The 19,118-nt window shown below is 33.6% G+C and overlaps 1 protein-coding gene across 1 annotated transcript in view; it reads right to left on the bottom strand.

The window, feature by feature from the left end:
• Window positions 1-19,118, bottom strand: part of Nckap1 (NCK associated protein 1) — a 90,079-nt gene that overhangs the window by 12,558 nt on the left and 58,403 nt on the right. The window contains 8 exon segments of the mRNA XM_048345133.1: window positions 4,026-4,106; window positions 4,517-4,599; window positions 11,011-11,104; window positions 13,957-14,054; window positions 14,338-14,468; window positions 14,653-14,871; window positions 17,242-17,373; window positions 18,149-18,288. Coding sequence (XP_048201090.1) covers window positions 4,026-4,106; window positions 4,517-4,599; window positions 11,011-11,104; window positions 13,957-14,054; window positions 14,338-14,468; window positions 14,653-14,871; window positions 17,242-17,373; window positions 18,149-18,288 — 978 coding nt within the window.

The raw sequence follows: 19,118 nt of genomic DNA, 5'->3' as shown, positions 1-19,118 counted from the left end.
CTTAATAACTATTTAAATAATTGTGTACCCTTGGTACTGAATTTTTGTGTGTGTGCCAGTCCTGGGTATTAAACTCTGAGCCTGGGCACTGTCCCTGAACTTCTTGTGCTTAAGGCTAGCACTCTACCACTTGAGCCACAGCACTAATTCCAGTTTTTTTCTATGTTCTTTGTTTGAGATAAGAGTTGCATGGCCTTTCTTGCCTGGGCTGGCTTCAAACCGTGATCCTTGAATCTCAACCTCCAGAGTATCTAGGATTCTGTAATCCTGTTGTACCTAGCTACAATTTTTTTAAAAATCCAAGAAATGAAATTGTACAGCTTAGACAGAAACATGCCATGCACTAAATTCTAAATAAAACAAAGTTAACTAGAATTCACCACTGAGAAGCTTCAGGGGGCACTATTTTTCCTCCCTGGAATAGTTGGCAGTGTGATTTGACAAGAAAAAGAAAAACAGATAGAATGAAAATCAAATTTAGACACTCTTGATAAAGTGACTTCAGTGGGTGCTCCTGAAGAGATCTTTACTCCATAAGGTATTGATACACATTGTTTAAACAGTGGTAAGGGATTAAGTCAGATAAGGAGAATATAGTAAAAAAGAAGTCTTCTAGAAATATAGAGGAAACCCTTCCTTGAAAAGTCAGTATCCCCAAACCAGGAAAGCTCTGCCAGAGATGAGTCACAGCTCCCAAATGTGAAATGTGATAGAATCTCTTGCTTTACACCTTGTTCTGAGGTTAAAATGCAATCATATCAGTGAAATTCCTTTATATGTAAATGCATTATATACATTAAGTATTTTCATTTTCCACTAAAGAATAAATTCCAGATAAATACATATTTGTAATACATTATTTCATATACAAAAATGAGTAGAAAATAGGTAACTGATTTAAATGTAATAACTAAAACTGCAAAACTCTTAGAAAATATGAGCACAAATCTCCATAGCCTTGAACTAGGAAACAGTTTCTTATATATAACAATGAAACAAATAATAAAAGGAAAAGTAGCCAAACTGAAATGCAGATACCATCAAGAAAATGAAGTGACAAGTGGGGGAAAAAAATCACAAATCATGTCTCTATTAATGGTCTTCTTTCCAGAATATATAGACTTTTACATTTCAAAAGTAGAAAGACTGCCTAATTCAAAATTAGCAAAAGTTCTGAATATATACTTCTCTGAAGTTATACAAATAGGCCATAAATACATAAAAAGGTAATATATGCCATTAAAGAAATGCAAATCAAAACAAATGAAAAGCCAATTCACACTGTAACCAAAAAATATTGTGAGGATGTAGGAAATGTGAAATTGGGATGGAGACATGGCTCAAGTGATAGACTACTTATCTAACAAGGGCAAAATGAGCCCTGAGTTCAAACCTCAGTACCACATAAAGTTTTATTTATTTTTTAAGTAAAACCCTTATAACATTGCTATAAAATGGTGCACTCTTTGAAAACAGTTTGGTGGTTCTTCAAAATTATAAACATACAATTTCTATATGACATTATAGTTCCATTCAAATGTTTATGAATTTGTGAATGAAGAAACTAATACATCCATGCAATAAAATATTATTCAATGGTATTTTTTTAATGCAGCTATATGGTAAACATGAAGGAATCTTGACATTTTACAACGCTAAGTTAAAGATGTCAGTGTCAGGGGCTGGGAATATGGCCTAGTGGCAAGAGTGCTTGCCTTGTATATATGAAGCCCTGGGTTCAATTCCCCAGCACCACATATATAGGAAGTGGCACTGTGGCTCAAGTGGCAGAATGCTAGCATCAAAAAGAAGCCAGGGACAGTGCTCAGGCCCTGAGTCCATGGCCTGGGACTGGCAAAAAAGAAAGAAAATATATATCTTAAAAAAAAAAAAGATGTCAGTTTCAAAAGACTATGTGCTAAATGAGGGAGGAGGTAACAAGTTGAACAAGAAATGTACTCACTGCCTTACATATGAAACTGCAACCCCTCTGTACTTCACTTTGACAATAATGGGAAAAAAAAAGACCATGTGCTATATAATTTACGTGTTGTATTCAAAATGGGTAAATCTATAGTTAAAAGATTAATGGCTATCTTGGGAGAAAGCAGAGAGTGACTGCTCTTGGTTTATGGGGTGAAGAAATCTGATGACTGCAGGTCTGTGACTATCCTGAATCCCACTGGATTTCATATAAATTTTATAACACTTGAATTCTAACTCAATAAGGTTATTAAAATCATTTTGTCGGTTTTTTTAAACAGTAAATTCTATTAAAAGTTTGCTAGAAACAATTGTAAAAAGTGCTAAAAACTGGATGGTTAATTCACTACTGCCAGAATATTAACTACAATTTTTGTAATCTCCCCCCTAATATAATAATTGATTTTTTAATGATTAATTAACTTCATGCTTCCTTCATAGCTTCTACTGCAGAAATAATTTTGAAGCCAGCCACAGGTCTGTTATCCTAGTTGTTCAGGAGGAGGAGATTGGGAAGACTGTTGGCAGAAACTAGTCCCAGGAAAAAAGCAAGACCTATATGAAAAATAACTAAAGCAAAAAGGAATAGGGGTATGATGCAAGTTTGAGGCCTGAATTTAAACCCTAGTATCATACTTGCCCCTCCAAACAAGAAACAAAATAGCTTTGACCTATTTGTACACAGTTTAAATGATAAAATCGTAAAATGATCACTAATGTTAAATAATCATTCAACCTAAATGATTATTTCTTTAATGAACTATAGGAAAACACAAAATTTAAGGAAACATCTTGGCCTTCTAGATTCACTATCTTGTATAAAGATCAGTAGAAAAACAATTACATACATGGTATCAAATACAAAGTTCTCACTAAGAAAAAAGCTCTTATCTACAGTTCTTACAAAGTGTCTTCTGAAATAAAACTTAACTGATAACTAGGACTTCAAAAGGTAGATAAAGGGCAACATTTTCAATCAGAATAAAGAGGTAAAAAAATATACATATATATATATATATATACATATAAATATGCAAATGACCCAAGACCTGGTTAGTGCAGAAGATATTTAATAAGAGGAAAAGGAGACTAAGAAAGAGAAGGTTAAAGAAGAAAAAAGACGTGGGAATTATAAAAGACTGATCAACAAGAAATTATTATTTTTAGTCAGCATTTTTCAAGATACACAGGAATAAAAATAATTTTCAAGAAACAGGAAAGCTCAGACATAGCTCCTGGCATGTCACATACCATATATTTAGATACATAATTACTAGCAAATCACGACTAGGATTAAATGAGTAGTTATATTTCATGGCTCAGTAAGTCTTCAAAGCAAAGACTGTGGGCTCACATGAAGCTGTCCATCTTCTACCTTATATTCATTAATTAATATTAGCTAGGTGTAGTATTACATGTCTTCAATTCCAGCACTCAGGCATAGTGGCATAAAGATTTAGAGTTTTAAGCTTGCTCAGGCTAAGCAGCAAGTCCCAAGACCAACTTGGGCTACATTGTGAGACTATGTCCCAAACATCAAAACAAAACAAAAAAACAAGATACTAAAGAAGACAGACTATAATTAACATCTTTTACAGGGAGGGGATACAACTCAGTGGTAGCATACTTGTCAAACATATCAAGCCCTGGGGTTCAATAAGCCCTGGGTTCAATCCTAAATACCTAACAACACTGTGAAACAAAAAGACAAAAAATCACTTTAAAAAACAAACTAATGTATTTAAAACAACCCTCATTTCATTGGCTCAGCTTTCTCATTCTGCTTTATAACTAAATATCAATAGGCATGAGTTTAAGGAAAACAAGACTAATTTTTCAGCAGTTCACATTGCTGCACGTGATTAAGACTGACTTCCACACTGCCTCGATAGTACTTTGGTGCCACACATTCGAAGATAAAATTTTAAAGACAAGCATGGCAATTCTAAAAAGAGGAATATTAAAGCTGTTTAGGTTTTATTTCATATGCAGCTTAAATATTTTAGTTAAAAAACAGTAAAAATCCAAATAGAACTTATTACCTTCATATCAGTTTCTCTTGGAATGTGATCTTTGAAATCTTCGATTGAACTTACAAGAAAAGGAATGTGATAGGATAAGACCTATGCAGGACAACAAACAAAAACACATTTTAAATGGTGATCTCCAAATACCTGAAATATTACTATTTGATAAATTATAATTTTTGAAAAATTATTTATCAATTTACATGTCATTTTTCTAAAGGATCAAAACACATGGAAATGGAATGGATTCAATGTTAAACTAAGTATGGTTCCAATGAAAAATTCTTTAATAGCAAGGTTGAAAAAATAGTGCAGAAAAAATAGACAAGCTGTATCCCTCCAAATTTCAATACCAAAGAGGAAACAATACGTTTAAACTCTTTCTATATATTTTATTTTCCATAACTTAAAAACCAAAATCTTAATTATATCATTGCCAATTGTGATTTTAAGAAATTAACAGGGTTTATATGGACAAGGGATATATACTTGTAATGGTTTCTTACATCTCTAAGTGCTTCTTGTGCCAATGACCGGAAGGATAAAATTACACCAATTATTGTCATCCTCTTCAAGACACTGTCAACAGCTATATTTGAAAAAAGGGAAGAAGAGAAGTAAAAAGTATGAAGTGAATTGTTTCATAACCTTGAAGAAAATTTGCAGTCATATAAAATTTTCATGACAAAAGACATGACTGGGGCTGGCCTAGTGGCAAAGTGTCTGCCCTCAAATACTTGAAGCCCTGGTTTGATTCTTCAGTAGCACAGATACAGAAAAAAAGCCGGAAGTGGCTCTGTGGCTCAAGTGGTAGAGTGCTAGCCTTGAGCAAAAAGAAGCCAGGGATGGTGCTCAGGCCCTGAGTTCAAGCCCCAGGACTGGCAAAAAAAAAAAAAAAAAAGACATGACTAATGCCAACTTGATCAACACATGATTAATATTTAATCTAATTAGAAATCAATGTAGTTGTAGTTTATTAATTCACATATCTATACACACACATATATAAAATACTTCATCCCTATAAATGGGTTAGATGGCTTAGGATCTGGAAATTATCCTACCTGTAATCACCTCTATAAAAAGAGTAGAGGTGGTCAAAGAAGAAGAAATTAGTGAAAAAAAGACTACCAAAATGAGTAAGAGTTAAATTCTCTCAAATGGCCTAGGAACTTTGAAAGACTAAAATTTTAAATTGTTGTGGGCTTGAGACAAAAAATGAAAAGTTACTATTGAAATTAAGACGGTTTGGCAGGCCAAGGTTACTCAAACCCACAAACAGATTTGATCACTCACATACTGATTAGAGAATATTATTTTGAAGATTATCATGTATTTAACATCCAAATTGGGTTAGCAAAATCCAGAGAGATTAGGACTAGAACAGCCAATACTTTCGGTCATTCTTTATAAAGCTAAGAAATTACTTAAGGCACTGAACTGTGTAACAAGAATATTCATATAAATGGAATAATGGTCTAGAGTTCAAGCTGCAAACTATCTTAATGGACAATTAATACATTACTGAGAGAAAAAAATATATGCATATATTTATTTATATACACACAATAAATTTCTAGAAAGAGGTATATAGAAAACTGTTAGCCATAGCTACTAGTTGAAGAACAATGGAGAGGCGCTACTTCTTACATAGCTGTTTAACTTCTGATCATAAATCTCTTATTAAATCAGACAAACAGGAATAAGATGAGCTAAAATGTGAGAAAAAAACAAAGCGACATAAGGCATGAGTACATTATAAATTCCACATACGCAGCCAGTTTTATTAATCTTTTTATCTATCTGTAGTACTCAAGAGTAACCAATAACCAAAAGAACGGCAGATGTTGAAGGAAATGGTGACATATGCCTAATAAGTTATTAACCAAAAACAAATGAGAAATTTTTTTCTAAGAAAATGTCATAAGTTGAGTACAAAGGAAGAGTACAAAGAGAAAACCATTCTATGCCATAAACCAAAACAACAAAACCTATGACAGGGAATGACAGGCCAGGCCCATCATTGGTGGCTCATACCTATAAAACTAGGTACTCAGGAGGCTGAGCTCATGGTTTCCCTAGCAGGAAAGTCCATGAAACTGTTATCTCCAAGGACAAATAGTAAAGTACTGGCTTGTTCAAATAGCAGAGTACTAGCCTTGAGCCAAAAAAATAAAAATTAAAGCTCAGGGACAGTGCCCAAAGCCTGAGTTCAAGCTCCAGGACCAACACAAGAGGATGTGGCCCAGAATTTAATAAAGTGGAAAAACTACTGCCGACAACCAAATTAAAAGTTCTAAGAAACTTTAGAGAAAGCAATTTGCTTAATTTGTTATTTAATAGCCTACTTACCAATCTATTTGACCACTGATATGCCCTAAATTCTCAATTTCCATTAGTTCCTCAGGAACTAATCTAATACTAGCTAGTGCAGGGGCTATCTGATCAGGAAAGCAACAGGTAATGGAAGAAAATAATAGCTAAATGTGAGATTAACCTAGAAAATGTCTTGCTCATGAGCTCATAGTATTCTTTAAGCAATGAAGTTGTTCTAAGTTTTTGGATGATATTAACAACAGATGTTTAAAGTTTGAACTGAATAATGCCAAGATAGAAAGGAAAACTAGAAGAAAGCAAGCTGCTTGCTTATTTATTTATTTATTTATTTATTTATTTATTTATGCCAGTTCTGGGGTTTGGACTCAGGTCCTGAGCACTCTCCCTCGCTTCTTTTCGCTCAAAGCTCACACTCTACCACTTAAGCCACAGCGCCACTTCCAGCTTTTTCTGTTATGTGGTGCTGATGAAATTGAATCCAGGGCTTCAGGCATGCTAGGCAAGCACTCTACCGCTAAGCCATATTCCCAGCCCTGGAAGTATATTTAGAACAAACCTATGAGTGTTGTTCACAAAAAGACAGTGAAACCATTAACAAGAGCTATAGGAATAAAAAGCAACAGACCTGAGGTATTACATTTAGAAGGTAAGATCTGCAGCAAGAGTTGTGAACCAAAATGCCAATAGCCTCTACCATAAAACTGTGAAGTAAAGTGGATTATAGACAATAAATAGGTCTTATGGGGCAAGTCACTCTATGTGGGAAGTACTCCATAGGTTTTTTTCAAAGAAGCCCTAAGTTTAGATCCTTTTTGTTAGGTTTGTTAATAAATTCCCTATTATTTAACAAACTAAATACCAGTAAGGGGAAACATGTTTGGGGGTGGAGAGGAATGTGTTCAGAGGGAGGGAACACAAACAGAGAAAGAGTGAGCAAATAAAGTAAATATGATGTACATTATATAAAAATTAAATTAGGTAACCTGAGATTAGGAATGTGGAGAATGTGAGAGAATGATGGAAGAAAGGGGTGACAGTAGTCAAAATGTATTATACTCACAAGCTGACTGAAGGAATTGAAACCAAACCTCTTTGCACAACAACTTTAATAACAACAACAATGATAAATAAAATAAAGACAAAAATAACAACAACACCTTGCATAGCATAGGGATAAACAAAGTCTGCCTTTAAACCACAGGTGACGCACAAATTTCCAAACTTTAATCTACAAAACACAGCTATTACCTGAGGAATGTGAGGAAATGAAGAATGAGACGTGAAATGAAATGGTTAATAATGTTTTTTAAAAAAAAAATCAACCCTTTTCTTTCTACCTATATGAACTGACTTCCCAGGAGAGAAGAGCATTTCCATTGCAGAGATCATCGCAATTATCTGTGAATCATACATCTGAAAATGTCCAACATTATGTTCCTTAAATTGGCTTATTAAACATAGATTGCTGTGTTCCATCACCGTAGTTCCTAAGTCAGTACATTCTGGGTGAGGCCCAATAATTTGTGTTCTTAACAATATCCTGAATGGGGCTGGGAATATGGCCTAGTGGCAAGAGTGCTTGCCTCGTGTACATGAAGCCCTGGGCTCGATTCCTCAGCACCATGTATATAGAAAAGGCCAGAAGTGGCACTGTGGTTCAAGTGGCAGAGTGCTAGCCTTGAGCCAAAAGAAGTCAGGGACAGTGTTCAGACCCTGAGTCCAAGGCCCAGGACTGGCAAAAAAAAAAAACCCAATATCCTAAATGGTAATGCTGCTTACTGCTCTTGGTCCTTGGGTCATACTTAGAGACACACTGGTCAAACTACCACTTGGTATTTAAACATACGCTGTTCAACAAAGCATTCAGACTCAAGATTAATTTAAAATTTAAGACTGAAGAGTCACTGGTAAATAACATGAAATAAAATTTGCTTAATAGAATTTTAGAGCAAGAATAAAAGAATAGGAAATCTCAAACTGATACTACTGGATATCAAGTGGAAGGCCCTGAATTCAACCCAGAACTGGGAAACAAAAACAAAACAAAACAAAAAAAAGAAGACTATGGATACAGATAGATGTTTTAGCTCAGTAAATAACGATCATAAACTTCTACTGACTAAAACTGCTGGTCAAGAATACAGAAATGAGTCAAGTACTGTGCTTGAGGATGTTCAGGAAAGTAGAGGCATCATAGTTTCAGTGAGCTACACAAGAAGTTCAGTATATACAATGAAACAGGGAAAAAAGATGTGGTTAGGGTCTGAGAAGTGTTTCAGAACTCTAGGTATTTCTGTGGGAGTAGTTTAAGCAAAATATTGTTACAGTAAAGGTCTCTGGAACAAACTTTAGGTTTGTTTATAGATGGTGGGAGGAAGGCAAGGTGAATGGAATGAGTTTTAAGAAGGAAAAAATTGTAATATGGAACTAGAAAATAATGGTCATAGAATCGAGGGTCCAAAATAAAATGAAGAACCTAGTTCCAAAAATAAGAGTATATCAGAGATTATAATGTAAGGAGAAAGAACATTATGAGGAGTTGCTCAGGTCACACAGAAGTCCTGGAAGTAAAAATAAATTCCAGACTTTATCTTTTAATAGAATGTATTTAGTGTTTGTGAAATTGGATTCCTATAAAAACACATAGACTTCTGTACAAGGATGAAGAATACACAAGAAAGGGATCAAAGAAAAAAGAGTATTTTGGATACAAATCAACTGAAAGAGTAGTTGCTACCTATAGATAAGTTACTCTCTTATATGAATCTTTTCTTTTTTTCTAAAACCCACATTAAAAAAACGTAATAAATTATATTCTTAAAAAATTTGAAAAATCAGCTATACAACTTTTGGGTGGGATGGGAAGAATAAACCAGGAGAGAGCAAGGGAAAGGGTAACAATTGTCCAAAAAAAAATGTACTTATCCGACTTACGTAACTGTAAGTCTTCTGTACATCATCTTCATAACAATTAAAAATTAAAATAACAAAACAAATTTTGTAAATTTGTGTCATAAAGATTCAATTCTGGCATATATTAAGGTTATAAAACATTACTGTTACACTAAAAATTCAAGTAAGCAGAATTTTTAATCTTGAAAACCTGCAAATTTTCTTTAGAAGTTTAACAATGTCAATTTTGTTCATTTATACAAAGGAGAGTTAATAAACAAAGCATTAAACATTTCAGGGTAATTTTAAATTTGGCTCTATCTAGAAGGTGCTTAGGAAATAGGAAAGTCAGGCTAAGGCTGGTAAGGTAGACACGACTTAAAAATGAGAAAAACCATCTGAAAAATAAGAAGTATAAAGAAAAATGACTAGAAAACAAAGAGTAAAACTATGCAAAACTTTTAAAAATGACTTATTTATTCACACTGTTCTTCTCTATAATATCCAGTCAATATTTTCATTTTATTAATGCATCAGTTCTAGAAGCTGATCTTCAGTATATTTTAACTTTATGCCCATTAGTTGTTTTGTTTTTGCAAGTTTACTGGGGCTTGAACTCAAGGTGTCATACTTGCTATGCATGCACTCACTCTACTGCTTAAGTCAAACTCCAGCCTTTTTAGTCTGGTTTTTTTTAATAGGTTCTTTCCAGGCCACCTAGACTAAAATCCTATTTATTGTCCCCACCATAGCTAGGATGACAGACCATATCTCACCAAGAAAAGTTGTTTTTGTTGTTGTTGACATAAAGTCTCACAAGATTTTTTGCCTGGGCTTATCTCAATCAGCATTCCTCCCAATTTCCACCTTCCAATTAGCTAGGATTACAGGAATGAACCACAGTGCCTAGGCTGGCTGATGATTATTGTTTTTAGTGTTGGATTTGAACTGCAAGTTTAATATATTCCAAGAATGCACACTACCACTGAACTATTCTTTCCTCCTCAAAGATTATTTTTTATTAAAATAAGCTTTTTCCTCATCTTCCAATATAAAAGAAGTTTCATTCAGAATTTCATTTTTTAGTGTTAGAAGAAATTTTAAAGTAATCAATATCCCCCACAATCAATTTCAAAAAGACATTTGAAGCAGATTTTAAGTTACTGGTTCAGACTCCCATGAAACCAAATCATTTAACAACACTGATAGATGAATCTTAAATCACTATACTAAGTCAAAGAAGCCAGAAAAACATTTTTCCAAAGAGAAATGCTGAGCTCCCTAGTAGTCTAGATATGGAGGCTGAAGTAGGAGACTACATAGAAATAGGAGACAACTTTCCAAGGTAATGGACCTATTCACCATCTTAATTGTGGCAATAGTTATAGAGATGTATATACTTGTCAGTAAAATACACTATTAAATGTGTTTCATTGTATGGAATTATACCTCAACAAACTAGATGTTTACAAAGTTATAGTATCAGAAACAAATTCTACTTTAAATTAGTGTAACTTACCAGCTATTGAGTTCAAGAACTAATTGATAATAACTATTCATTAAAATAACTGACATATATTTAAAAATTCATAAACAGATGTTTTATATTGTACAGATCCTCTGATGGTAAAAATGCTTTTGTTCTCTTCATAAAATAATGAGTATAGTTTTAAATTTTACTGCTTGGATTTATGTTACAAATTTTGGGCAAAAGTAAAATACTGAGTGTCAACATCTTGCTAAGATTTAGAAAATGTATTGAGTTACTCACATGATAATCTTTTAAAGAGTGCAGCCATCTGGTCTGGTTTGTCAAAGCTGGTCCTCATTTGTGTTAGAACATCAACATTCTCCACCACAAGTTTCTGAAAAAAAGAAAGATCCTTAATCAGGCACAGATTTCTGTGTTAATGAGATAAGAACATGCATGGAAATTACAATGTGACAAGTAAGAAATGTAAGTCATGAAATCCAGATGCTCTATTTTTGTTTTTTCAATAAAAGAATAGTAATAATTTAGATAAGAATAGCCTTTTTATCAGTTTTTCAAGTCAAGGAAAAAGCAACAAATTAGAAGAATAAAAAAAATAATTTTACAGAAGTGGTGCTGTGGCTCAAGTGTAGTGCTAGCCTTGAGCTGAAGAGTTCAGGGACAGGGCCCAGGCCAAGGCCCCATAACCACCACCACCAACAACAAAAAAATCATCTTACATTGAGATAGAGAACATTAGACACTAGAACAGCAGACACTAGAATGGACATATAAAGAGCAGCATATTCCAAAATAAAAAGAACTGCTAAAGCTAAAAGTAGCCAAAACAATCTAGAGCGTGTCTTTGGACAATGAGTACGTTACCAGATACACACAAAGGGAGAGTAACTTGTTGGGGAATAGTACCACTTGATAAGGATTGCATTCCAGAACAAATTATCAAATGGAAATAGAAACTATCTACTTTCTTCAGGAATCACCAGGAAAAGGAAAGAGAACAGAAAGAAGAGATATAAACAGCAAAGAAAATAAAGGACAGCTATTTAAGGAAAGTATGACTTGATAAAGAATGTTTTTCTTAGAAGCAGCAAGTTTGTTTAAAAGTTTTAAGTAAAATAAATAGAATTAATTTCATTTGGACAGAGATAAGCCTAGACAGTAAGCTGAGCTAGAAAGAAAATGAGATAGACATTCTACACCGCTACCGGTACCAGTACAACTAAGCTCATCATTAGCATACTTTCCTAGTTATTTCACAATGCAAATGTAATTACTATTTAATTTCTGATCACTCTATAAAGTTTTTTTTACAAAAGAATATCCTTTAGCAACTGTATAGTGGCTCTAGTCCTTTATTACACATTAATAGCGCCTGGGAGCAGTTGCCAAAAAAGTGTGTGGGTGTGTGTGTACATTCATGTGTGCACACTGCCTGTATGTATCTCCAGATTTCCTATCTTGATATCTCCCTTTCAACTATAACTTAAAATAGGGCTATATATGCATTTAAATTCTATGATTAATTTAATGACAAAATAAAAACTGCTAATAATCATAGAAACTACCAATTTAATAATAGTTTTCAACAAAATGAGACTTATCAAGTGAAACAAAAAGGAGTAAATTTTTTAAAAATTTACTTAGTATTGAGTTAAAAAGAAAATACTAACCTCTTAACATACATTTAATTTTGTTATTCTTTAGGATCCTATGAAGAACTAGAATTGATAGGCAAAATCCCAAAATAATTCTTTTGGCAAGACTGGAAAAAGAAATTGACTTACAAGCTACAACTCCAAATTAAACAATCAATTTTTCATAGAAAAGTAGCTACTACTATTTTTTCTCCAGAAAGTAATAAACATGTTTCACTATGAGTACACAAGTATAGTGTTAACTTTGTTTGACACAATCCTCAAAAATAAAGAAGCTCTGCTTTTTTCATGGCTCTGCATTTTTGGAGGGGAGAGTTCACAAATTTACTAACTGAAATAAAGAGGTCCTCAGCTACAACAGGAACAAGGGGTTTTTAAATGTACTATTTGCAGTTTCTCTCTCTCTCTCTCAGCTTACTCCCTTTGTCACTGTTTTTTATTTCTGTACCCTTTGTGTTGTAGGTAAGTTCATCTGATTTGGGAAGAAGGGGAAGCACAGAAACGGTGGGAAAAGGGTGAACCAATTAGGAGTGATACTCACTAGACACTATGTTGGAAATTATATAGTTTGGGGGTAGGGTTGGAAGGGGAAAAACTGGGAAAAAAGGAAGGGGGGGTGACACTGTTCAAAAAGAAATTACTTATTACCTGACTTACCTAACTGTAACCCTTCTGTATATATAACCTTTGCAGTAATGTTTTTTGGGTTTTTTTTTTGCCAGTCCTAAGACTTGGACTCTTTTTTACTCAAGGCTAGCACTCTACCTCTTGGGCCACAGTGCCACTTCTGGCTTTTTCTGTTTATGTAGTGCTGAGGAATCAAACCCAGGGTATCATGAATGCTAGGCAAGCACTCTACTGCTAAGCCACATTCCCAGCCCCTACAATAAAACTTAAAAAAAATTTTTTTAAATCTTTGTACAATATCAGGCAATCCCAAACAACTGAATTCTTAGGACTGATTATTCTGGTTTGAATAATCTGAATGACAAAGGCACAATGCCAGGTATGAGAGGATTGCACGTGTAGCCTTTAAAAACATGCTAATATTTAGGCAATCCTAGCTATTCAGAAGCAGAGATCAAAAAGCTCAAGGTTCGAGGCTAAGCTGGGCAAAAAAATTAGCCAGACCTCATTTCAATCAGTAAGTATTAGCAGCAAAGTCCTAGCTTCAAAGGAGTCTGTAGACAGAAAGATTATGGTCTGAGGCTGACTTCAAGTGAAAAAAGCAAGACCCTACCTGAAAGATAACTAAAGCAAAACAAAGTTGGGGGTACCAACTCCATTTTGATGTGACTCAACTGGTAACTAATATTCAAAGCTGTTGTTATTTCTGCAATGCTTTACAGGAAATTCATGTTTAAAGGGGTAAAACTGAAGTTGGGCATACATAGCATCTACCTGTGATCCCAAGCATAAAGATCACAGTTCAAGACCATCCTAGGCAAACAGACAAGATCCTGTCTCAAAATTTAAAAAGTGAAGGCGTGCAAAGCTCTGACTTTAATCCTCAGTACCATAAGAAAAAGCAAACAGGAGGGGAAAAAGTCAAGATTAATAAAGATATTACCTTAAGCTCAGCAACTTGTGATGAAATATGCCACATAAGGCTTTCACTTAGAAACTTCATACCATATGGACCAAGTAGTTCTGATAATGACCTCATTTCTGAAAGAAATGTAATTAATTTTATAATTGACAGAGCAAATACATTAAGAAAATAAATATTAACAAATTAAAATACTGCCTTATAGAAACATCAATACAAAATCTTGAGGAAAGTTTCTGTGATAAAAAAAAATATAAAATACTAAGTAATTCTCAGATATATTATATATAAAATCAAATGAAGTCACACCAGAATCCAAAGCCAAAAGAATAAGGCAAATCAAGTTTTCAAGCAAAACTATCAGGGTTTTTTCTTGTAGTAGACCTAAGACACATTGCTCACCTGATATGTCAGAATATTCTTCTGCATTGAATGTTAACTCATTTTCTGTAGGTAAGTTTACAAATGCTTTCATTGCAGGGAAATAGGCTATATGGCCATTACTGACTTGTCTTAACAAAGTTTCCAAATACCTAAAGGAAAAGTGAATTTATAACTGAGAAAGGTGGCTTAATTAAAAATTTATTATAGTATACATCATGCATTTAAAGTTGACTGATACCATGAATGAGTATCCATTAAAAGTTAATTTTCCAAAATAGTTCAAGTACAAAAAAAACCTTTTTATCACTCCAAATTTCTAAATGTGTTCCTTACCAATTTGTGTATAGACTTGTAATGGTTGGCTCTCCATGACTGTCTAAGTGTTGTGTTTGTTGAAGAAGAACATTATTAAACACCCTTGTAATATCAATCTGCACATAGTTTTCTATTGATTGAAGCACAGTCATATATGCTCTTACACTTGTTAGAAGCTCTGATGGTTTTGCAATTTCCTGTGTGGCTTGATTATACATAGTCATCCCAACAATTGATCTACAAAAGGCAGGAGGCAGGGAATAATGAAAGACACATGACTTTTCCATTTAATGCAAACAATTCATTCAACTTCACACCTGATAATAGCTAGCAATATAATCTTAAAAGTAATTTTTATAAAGCCATGAGATTACCACTGGCATTATCATCCAAGCAACCTACAAAGATGATACATGAAAGAGGAACACAAATGATTTTAAACACTCTAAGACAATCACAGCAACAAAAGTGACTTAGACATAGAGGGCTTTAAAAATTGCTTCATATGACAGCTGTATCAAGAACAGTTGAGCTATTTAGCTGATAGTTTGAACTCATTTGGCACTTTCACAGGAGTTTTTGTTTTTTATTTTTACGATTCTGTGAAATTAACTACAATCCTTATATTTAATACTAGGAGGTAACTAAAACCCATCATTTTACAAACAAAAACACTAACACAAGACTAAGGTTTCGAATACAACTAAAAGAAGAGTTACTTTGTTTGGAAGTGGAATGTCTAGAAAATGACGCCTACTTTGCTTGACTTACTGCTCTCAAAATACTGTATCACAGAACAAGGCACAACTTTATTGTTTTAATCACTCATAGCACATTAGAACACTTTTCTTATGTCCTAAGATGATTGCATAAGGCTAAAGGGAAACACAAGTGGACGTCTTCTACACATCAGGTCATTCACGTTCTGAAAAAGGCTCCCTTGGGTATTAGACATGTATATATTTAGACTTCTATTTGTTGAGATGGATCTTTAAAGACTATATAGACAAATTTTATCACTAATAAGAGGCCCAGATGAACCAACTCAAGATGAAAATTACTATTCTTGTATGTATCCACTGCTTTTTAAGTCATCAGCAAAGTGCAACTCACTAATATACACACAAAGCTATTTGTTCTGGAATAAACATCTTTCCTAGGTAAACAAAATGATCACTAAACAGTGGTTTGGTAAAAAAGAACATTTCTTTTCCAGGGAACCAAACTGTTTATATAAGGAAGAGTGAGCTGTAAACTGAACCCTTCCTTCTACTCACCAATCTTCCACCCTCATCCCGTTGAGAATAATAAACATTGGAAGGCATAATGTCCGATTAGAGCATTTCAAGTTTTTTTTTTGTCAGGATGCTTGCCTCATGAAGGAGAGCAAAAGACACTCTGCAACATCATCCTTTGCCATCTAGCCAACTGATGATTTAAAACCCAGTTTAATTACCATTTACTTACTTCATATTTTTTCTCTTACCGTACAACGTAAACTAAAGTTGTAGGCTTTACTATAGCTCCTTATTACTGTACAGTACTTAACAGTTAAACATATGAAAAATACAAAAATTCTGAGGATTAACAACCACAGAAACTTTAAAGAAATTTTGGAAAAAGTTTGATTTATGAATTGCATTGTCTTTAAAGAAAAAAAATCAAAATAATCATTTTTAGTAATATATACAAAAAGTACAAAGCATTATTTTTTAAATGAGGGGTTTCTCATGTTATTCAGTATCATTTCAAGGAATACATCTATCTCTAGCAAAATTTTAATTGGAATTGAGTTGTAGTCAGATGTTGGTACATCATGCTTGGAATCCTAGCTTCCAGGAGCCTAAGATCTGGATGATTGTGGTAAGCCAACATAGGCAGAAAAATCTACAAGATTCCATATCCAAAATAAACTGCAAAAAGCTGGACTGGAATCCTGGATCAAGGAATAGAGCCACAGTACCAGCTGTTGAGTGTGAGGCCCCAAACTCAAGCACATGTACTGGCAAAGAAAAACAAAAAACAGTTGGGTTCTCAGTGAAAACCTACTAAAATAATAGCGTACTCAAAATTCAAAACAGATGTAAAAGTTCACCTAGTCCTGAGGTTTTCAAGCACTGACTGTAACCTACCTACAAGGTATTTATATAAATACACAATTCATTACAGACATGCATACACATAACTGGAGTTTCCCAAAGTTAGTTATAGTTACTACAAGCAGTGTACTCATTTTTTCTTCCTTCTTTCCCCTCCCACTTCTTTTCTGCAACTTACTAGACCTATTTCATGACATTAGTTTTCAACATACAAACTGAAATATACTAATTTGTTCAAATCTTCTCATATAGCATTTAAGAAAGCTAAGACTCAGAGAAATTAAGTGAATTCGCCAGTGTTACTAGTAACAAGTATGCAATTAGAATTTGGAAATTTTAATTAATTCTCAGTTTACTATTTTTCACACTTCCTAGATTATTCTTTATACTACATGTTTCATTAATATTTTTCTCATAAAGTAAAATACTGTACAGAAATACTATTAACAATTAAGATAACAAACTCCTAAATCAACAGGAAGAAAAACCTTTTTATATTCTTTCTTACTTAGTGAAACGGATTTCCAGATGAGAAGTCAAATATTCTCGTGGTGTAAAGGTGTGTTCCCATACCACCATGTTTGGTACATAGTTTATAGAGAAACATAACTCAGAAAGTGCAGTGTGCAATTTATCAAGGCTGAAAAATAATTAATAAACAGTAAATAAAATGCTTGATCTGTCATCACAAGCAATACAAAATTAATTTTATAAATGTATCAGAGCTTATTTGGAGACATAATTGCAGAATTTGATTTTTTTAACCTTTTAAAGTGGAAATCATAGGTATAACGTATTGAAATAATTTTTAAGAGAACCTTATCCATTTCTACATTCACTAGTAATGACTATACTGAGTTAAGACACCATTTCCTAGTGCTATTATAATTTATTACAAGGGAAGGAACAATGCTCACAAAATGGCAATGCCTTGCTCAACTGAGGAATAGGGAATTTAAACGAAAAATATTGACACAGTCTCCCAATGCTTCCCTTCCAAACAATCAAATTATGTAGAGTCCTGAATGCTACCTAACCCAGCATTTCTGTTTTGAAATACTGGTATCAGGTATATCATAACATGCCAAAATAAAGTGCCAGTGATTTCATTTTAAATAAATTAAAATTTTTACATTGTTTATACTGTACCTCTGAAAATTTTCAGACTAAATTTTTGTCCTTCCATATCCAAATATAAAGAGAGTTATCTACTATATATTATCTATTAAAACTAAAAATCTTAAATTTTAGAAGAAATCAGATTGTAATTAAGTTTACAAAGATTTTTTAAAAAGCAATTGGCTGGAGGGTAAAAAAAAAAAAATACAACTTCTACCATTGCCTCAGCATCAATGTCACACAAAAAAGAAGTGTCTTATCAGATCAAAATGAGAGAATAAACAAGGATGGCTTACTTGGTCACTACCAGCCTGTTTTTCCTCATGCTCTCAACACCTGGTTTTTCTCTTTCAGGTTCTCCTTTCTTACCAGTCTGTTTTTTTGACTTCTTATTCACTGCTTGACTGATGGTTTTGGCACAATGCTTAGGCAGCAACTAAATATTAAGAACAATATTTTACATAATAGCAACTGCTTTGAATGCACACTAACCACTGAAGCAAATCTTAGCTGAATCCAGACTATATAGCAAATAACATGTGAGTAATGATACATACACACACACACACTCACACACACACACACTCACACACACACACACACACACACACACACGAAGCAGCCTAGCCATCTTGGATAGCTTACAAAACCTGGTATATCTGGTATGAACAAATACTTCATAGAGATTATTTCAAAGCTTATTCAAGTTATTATTTAAAGGATAGCTAAAAGCATACCAAGTAAACAAGGAGAAATAATAGTCACTAGGGGTAAATGGCCTACTAAATAAAACTATGTCAAGACATGACATACTACACTTTTAGAAATGGCTGGGGCAAAGCATAAAGTGAAGAGTGAAAGTACAGATTTTGAGGTTAGGAAAATCTTCAATGCAAAGCAAGAGAGGTTGGATTTTAAAGTGTAACAATCCCAAAGACAGTAACAGTTTAAAAAAAAAAAGACAGAACCACAACTTTCTTGTCTTAAAAATGTATCAGCATGTATTAGTTATACATTGTTTCAATTTAACATTTCCACTACCCTCCATCACTCTATCTCTTATGGCTCCTTCTCTTAAAACAATTTCAATGTATTTCACTGTTCTATTTCCACACATGTATATAAAGTATTTCAATCATATTTACACTCCATCTTCTGTGTTCATCCACCCCCACACTCTACCCACCCACAAACAGAGTCTATTTTACATTGTTATTATTTTTAGTACATATTTATTGTCCATGGTTTTGCTGTTGTGGTATTTTG

Source organism: Perognathus longimembris, chromosome 4, assembly GCF_023159225.1.
Source record: "Perognathus longimembris pacificus isolate PPM17 chromosome 4, ASM2315922v1, whole genome shotgun sequence".
NCBI lineage: Eukaryota > Metazoa > Chordata > Mammalia > Rodentia > Heteromyidae > Perognathus > Perognathus longimembris.
The sequence above is the reverse complement of the archived record's forward strand: the minus strand, read 5'-3'. Positions and strand labels throughout refer to the sequence as shown.